At 46.4% G+C, this 6,837-nt stretch overlaps 1 protein-coding gene across 2 annotated transcripts in view; it reads right to left on the reverse strand.

Moving 5' to 3' along the window:
* The window catches only part of TTC33 (tetratricopeptide repeat domain 33), a 79,736-nt gene extending 73,865 nt beyond the window's left edge, over positions 1–5,871 (reverse strand). The window contains exons 1-2 of one of the 2 annotated variants that reach the window (XM_090037989.1): positions 5,745–5,871; positions 4,960–5,192 (exon numbers count right to left, since the gene is read on the reverse strand). In XM_090037989.1, the coding sequence (XP_089894115.1) occupies positions 4,960–5,183 (224 nt within the window). In that variant the 5' untranslated portion in view covers positions 5,184–5,192; positions 5,745–5,871. The other variant, XM_090037990.1, reaches the window with a different exon arrangement.
* Positions 5,872–6,837: the final 966 nt, after the last annotated feature.

A 6,837-nucleotide genomic window follows, 5' to 3' on the forward strand; every position in this document is an offset into this window, starting at 1 on the left:
GCTATGTAATTCCCTGCAGACTATGGTGGTAGGATTTATTAGCCTTCTGAAAATTATATTTGAAGCTTCACAGTTGTTCTAAACCAGGGCTGCCCAATTTCTGGCATGCAGAGGCCCTCAAGGCCCTGACCCCAGAGGCAGAGGTAGGAAGAATAAGCTAGAAGACTGAGCAGGAACTTGGTGGTCCCAACCACAGAAACAGCAGGAGCAATGGGAGGGACTGGCAGCTGGGCAGAATGAACTGCTCACAGGTCACGTGCCAGCTGGATACTCTGCTGTAAGCCAACAGACTTCACAGCTCTCAGAAGCAGTACTGATAGAAGGGTTCTTGCCGTAGGTCCAAACAAAAAGCTATTCAGTCGTTTATGAGCTTTGAGAAAAGTTTTTAAAACTAGAAAAAACTGCTAAGACAAAGACTTTGTTTGCACTGTTAAATTTAAGAGAATAGTCCATTTATTTAAAATAAATAAATAAATAAATCAGAGAAAACTAGTCCTTTGATATAGGCCTTAATACTACTCCACTCACATAGATGCCACATTATTTCGTTGTTTCATACTTTCATAGTTTCTAGGGTTGGAAGGGACCCGAGTAGATCATCTAATCTGACCCCCTGCCATGGCAGGAAAGAGTACTGGGGTCAAACAACCCCAGCAAGGTGTATATCCAGCCTCCTCTTAAAGACCCCCAGGGTAGGAGCCAGCACCCCTTCGCTTGGAAGTTGGTTCCAGATCCTAGCCGCCCTCACTGTGAAGTCGCGCCTCCTGATGTCTAATCTGAATTTATCCTCTGCCAGCTTGTGACCATTATTCCTGGTCACTCCTGGCAGTGCTCGGGGGAACAGGGACTTCCCCAGTGCCTGCTGGTCCCCTCTGACTAGTTTGTAAAAGGCACTAGATCCCCGCTCACCCTTCTCTTGTGGAGGCTGAACAGGTTCAGGTCCCGTAGCCTCTCCTCATAAGGCCTGCCCTGTTGTCCCTTGATCATGTGAGTGGCCCTCCTCTGGACCCTCTCCATGTTGTCCACATCCCTCTTGAAGCGCGGCACCCAGAACTGGACGCAGTACTCCAGCTATGGCCTGACCAGTGCCGCATAGAGGGGGAGGATCACCTCCCTGGACCTGCCTGAGATGCCAAGGTACCGTTGGCCTTCCTGACTGCATCCCCACACTACCAGCCCATGTTCATCTTGGAGTCAGCGATGACTCCAAGATCCTTTTCTGCCTCTGTACTGACAAGCAGGGAGTTCCCAAACTCCTATGTATGGTGCCGGTTGTTCCTTCCCAGGTGCATCACTTTGCACTTGTCAGTGCTGAATCCCATCCTATTCTCATCCGGCCACCCTTGTAACCTGTCTAGGTCCGATTGCAGACTATTCCTCCCTTCTAGCATGCCCACTTCCCCCCACATGTTAGTGTCATCAGCAAATTTGAACAGGGTGCTATTTCCCCCTCGTCCAAGTCACTGATGAAGATGTTGAACAGTGCAGGCCCAAGGACCGAGCCCTGCGGGACCCCACTGCCCACATCCCTCCAGGTTGAAAATAACCCATCCAACACCACTCTCTGGGTGCGGCCCTCCAGCCAGTTGGCAACCCAATTGACTGTGTGGGTGTTGACACCACAGTCCCCCAGTTTCTTAATGAGAACAGGGTGAGAGACAGTGTCGAAGGCCTCCCGAAAGTCCAGGAAGACTATGTCCACTGCTACCGCTGCATCTAATGATTTGGTGATCTGATCATAGGAGGCCACCAGGTTGGTCTGACAGGACCTGCCACTGATGAACCCATGTTGGTTGCCCCTAAGCATGATCTCCCCTGCTGGCCCCTTGTGGATATGCGCCAAAATAATTCTCTCAAAAAGCTTGCCCAGGATCGAGGTAAGACTAACTGGCCTAGTTTCCCGGGTCCTCCTTCTTCCCCTTTTTTAAGATGGGAACCACGTTGGCCCTCTTCCAGTCCTTTGGCACCACATCAGAGCACCAGAAGTGCTCAAAGCCATGCCAGGGGTCCTGCAATGACCTCAGCCGATTCCCTCAGTACTCTAGGGTGGAGATCGTCTGGACGAGCTGACTTGAATACATCCAGTCCCTTCAGAAGTTCCCTAACTAGTTCCTCACTAACCCTTGGCCTAGGTGTGCCTCCCCTGGGGCCTGAGGGGGTTTTGTTGTTTAAAAGCTTTATTGTATTGTTATAGAACACACAAAAATAAAAGACATACGAAAACGTCACAATCCATAAGCCAAGAACTCCTCCTCATTGTACAATGTTCAAAAGCAAAATAAGAAGAGGAAAATCAGCTTGCACTGAATTTCACTCAGTATTAAGTAAAATACTAAACTACTACTTAGTATCTTTAGAACTTACAGATCAAAAAAGGAAAATTGATCTGAGAGTTTATGCAGTAATTTACTTTGAGTGAAGATGGACTGTAAAGGCATAGGTTAGCAGTGCTGCCTGATATTTGGTGCATTTTGCACTTTCTGATACTTATATGTAGGTAATTATATACACAGATGTATATCATCAGTTAATACTTCTAATTTAAAATATAGCAAGCTTAAAATGGTTTCTGTTCATTATTTTTAATATAAAGATTTGAGGGGGAGTTTTTTTAGAAGGATACCAATTCTTATGCTGGCAAAAGAATGCGCAAAAAGAACGTGTAGTTAGCCAACAGTATCATTAATAGGGACCTACTTAAACTGCAGCAGAAGTCCACAGTGACTCCTTTAGATTTCACTCTTTTTGCTTTCGCCCTCACCCAGTGCTGACTGTCCAAGAGGCCTGGTAGCCCTGCCACTTGCTGCTGATTAGCTAGGAGGTAAAACCTGCAGTTTTAAATATACTATGGTGTTTGCCTCCCACCACCTACTCACCAAGGGTCTCCAGTGATTGCTGCTGATTGGCCAGGGAGGCAAAAACTGTGGTGTTTGCCCCCTGGCCAATCAGCAAGGCCCCCAGGGCCCCCTCAGCCAATCAGAGCAATGCACTTCCACCGTGATTTAGGTAGGTCTCTAGTGATGATTGGAACACTCAGCAAGAGTGAAGGTTTGTTTTTAGACATGTCTTATTTAAATCCCTCCTAAAGGATCACTTTCAGTGTCAAAATGGTAATAATAAAACACGTATTTAAACCTCTAAAGTTATTCCATCCTCTTCATTACCCAGTTAGCATCTTTTAGACAGCAAGCTCTTGAGGGCACAAGCACAAACTACCTTTATAGAAGGTACAAATTACCTTTAGGAACAGCGTGTTGGTGATCAATAATAATTAAAGTCTTGCATAATGTTTAATTCTTTTAAGCTTGTGATGAATATATAAATTTTATATTTCTCCAAGCCACATGCGCACCAGTTGTGGGACATTAGAAAATAGGACATTTCCTGTACATTTGCTGGGCTGCACAAGAGAAAGATTCTTGAATTTCTCTAAATTAAAGTCACTGCAAAAAAACTGTGGGAAAGCTGGAACAGCACTTCAAACTTATGAAGCCAAATAAATTACATCCACTCTACACAGCACATCCTAAAGATGCTGTGCTGAAATATAGTTTTTCTTCAGAAACCTAAATTTCACTAATACTCAAAGGATTTTACTCCATGAGCAACACACTGACATTTTACAACCTTTGTGGTTTTACATGTTGCAATCAATAACCCTTTTAATAAATTCCAAAAACCTAAGCCTCATTGGAATTTAAGACACTCTCTCCATAACTTCTGTAAATTGAGCGACACCAAAATTTCAAAACCTAATTTATAAAGTACAGTGATTACTTCTTCGTGGAGGGGCTGGGCAGTGCAAGTGCGGGATCAGTCAGACAAAGCCAAGCCTGAGCTTACACTTATTTCCTCATAGCCTAGAAAGATATTGTGACAACCTGGCTGAGAATCACTAGCCTACGGTTTATAGCAGCCTCTTTTGAAGCTATTACACTGAGGAAGTAGATGGAATAACAGTGTTTCTAGTAAAATGGTAAAAAGAATGAGTTGGCATGTGGAGGCCTTCAAGGCCCTGACCCCAGGGGCAGAGGTAGGAGGAGTAAGCTACAAGATTTTCACAACTTAAATTAATGTAGAAACATAAGTTTTAAGAACAAGTTTCTTACTTTAAAGAGATAGCTGATTGTTCTGGGAATCGTTCTTTTTTCTTTTTTGTGGCAGGCAAACAAAAACTAGCTACATAATATTCTATTAAGTTATTTCACTAATAACCAAAACATAGTCTGCCTCTAGCAGTTGTTTGTCTGAATGTAGCAAAATAGCAACAATGGAAGCTCCTTCACACTATCCTTCCAAAGTTACCAAGAACTCCAGACCAACTATTCTAGAGCAGCAGCTGGCAATTTATGGCCAGCAGGCCAGATCCAGCCTGAAGAGCAAAGCAGCAGCATTTGGTGCTGGAAGAACTTCTATTCGTGCCATGCTGTGCCACATTGCATTCCACAGCTGGGCAGCCAGGTGTTCTGCCTAAACAGTGCACCGTGGTTGGGTGGCAGAGAAGCAGCAGCAGCCAGGTCCTACCTTTGCCACACCTCCAACGTCACCTGGGTTACTCTGGCCCACAAACAGAAGTCATTGGTGACCTTGGCTCTAGAGCTAGTGTTTCAGCAATTAATAAAATCAGTTATTTTTCCATCTGCTGGAACTACCAGACACCTATTAATAACATGGTGCAGTAGTGGCTTTTGTGGACTGAATGTATGCTTAAGATGAAAAGGAATAGGAAACGATTTATTTTGTAACAGCCAACAAAAAGCCATCAAATGGTGAAAACTGGCAAAGTGCTGTTCAGTATTACAAAGGCAGCCTTAATGGGATTTATTTTTAAACAGATGCGAATGCAGAAGCCTCCACTGGATACTGCCTGCTAATTAAAAATAGAAAAAAACACCAAAATATTCCTTTACTAATTCATTTATTAACTTACACGAATGGAGATTAAAATAATTTCAGTACCTCCTATTCTCAGCCAAAACTGAACCTTCATCCTTGAGCTGCTTGCTTTTCTCCACGCAGTCCCCCATGAGAACATCCTTCTTCTTCTTAGCTTTATGGACACCATTACCATCTTCCTTGTCAGCTAGATCCTCCTCCTCATCAGCAGCTTCAGCTTCAAACTGCTGGGAAGTGGCCTTTGAAACCTTCTCACCAATCTTCCTTTTCCACCCGAAGGAAGCCATGCTGGAAGACTGAAGGGGACATTTTTAAACCAATGACATTTTGGTCTCAAAAGATGCAGAGAAACTCTTTAATGCCTTCATCTGGATTCAGGCAGCATTGCCTGACCAGCTGCTACCAAATATGATGGATGAACTACATGATACTGAGGGGCAGCAAAAGAGCCTGGGAGCCAGAGGCAGTTGTCTGAAGCAAATGAACGGTTCAGAAAAGCAGCTCGACAGACATGGATTAAAGGGCCGAGGACCACCTACAAGCCAGTGGGAAGTGCCCAGTGAGCGGCACACATGCCATAGCAGAGGCTTCCTGGGGCCCCTATAGGTGCACGGCCCGACTCCAAGCACTGCTCCCCACCTCGAAAGCAGGTGACCGAGCCCTTCGGCCCGGGGGTGTGCCGGCCGGATGGGGCCCGATGCAAAGGTCGCTGGGGCAAAGGGGCCCAGGAACTCTGCGGCCTGCTCCTGCTCCTGCTCCCGCTCCAGCCGAGCTGGGTCCGCGCCGCAGGGCAGAGCTGGGCCCGGGGAGCCCAGCACAGGGCAACGTTAGCGCGCAGAGGCCTTTACCTGACCCGCTTCACTGCCTGTTTTTCTTCCGCCTCCTCCGGAGATGCGACCTGTGAACCCGGAAGCGGCAGCAGCCTCATCCGAAACGACGCGGAAGTAGCTCCCCCGCCGGAGGAGGAGCAGAAGCAAAGGGCGCCCCGGCCTTCAGCTCCCAGCATGACGCGCGGCCCTCGCCGTGGCGCCGCAGGGGCTCCTGGAAGTTGTAGGCTTCTGGGCCCGCAGCGCCCCTCCGGCCCAGCCCGCGGCGGGGGCTAGTCTGGTTGGAGCTAGGCCGTGGACGCCGCCTCAGTCGTACTCTTTTCCTCCCGCCGCGGTCGCATGAGGTGTTGCCAGGCGTGCGCTGGTCATCAACGCTTGTACGATCAGTAACAGGGGAAGTATTCAAGATGCACCACGGATGTAGGTGGTAGCCGTCTTGGTCTGAGACCAGAAGAAACACAAAACTGAACCGAGACTTCTAGAGCCTTCCATTTCTTTTAGTCTTGAACCAACACGGCTACCAGAGACATTCCTGAAACATGCCGAATTTTAGCCCATTTTGGATTTTAAACCTCATTGGTGAACAGCAAAGATTTCTACACCTTCCTGCCACCTGACACCACTAGGGAAGCAATCCTGCCTTCTCTGCTCATCAAAGAGCAACTTGCAAAGACACTACTCTTATGGACATGGCTTCCTCTGTGCAAAAATGAAATTTTATTTCCTACCTACGTATGGGGACTTCTTACCATCTTTAAATTTTCCCTAAGCCTGATGAAGGCCCATGAGAGCCAGAAAGCTTGCATAAAAAAGATCTTTTGGGGGGGAATTTCTTAGCTTATCTAATAAAAGATATATCATCTCTGAACCAAGAGGTCTGGCATTTTGCATTGCAAGATGTACCAAGTATCCCAGTGGTAGCCAGAGGCAGAATCAGAACGTGTGGGAGAGGTGATATCTTTTATTAGACCAACTAGATTTCTGCAAAAAACTAAAAATAAATAATAAGCTTTAATTGCAAGCTCTCGGGCACAAGCAACCTTCAGGCATAGCAGAAAAGATTGTAAAAGTTCTGTTCTACCCAGGAGAACCTTTACAGGCCTGTAATTAAATA

This window comes from Crocodylus siamensis, chromosome 3 (assembly GCF_052110815.1).
Source record: "Crocodylus siamensis isolate JL-2025a chromosome 3, ASM5211081v1, whole genome shotgun sequence".
NCBI lineage: Eukaryota > Metazoa > Chordata > Crocodylia > Crocodylidae > Crocodylus > Crocodylus siamensis.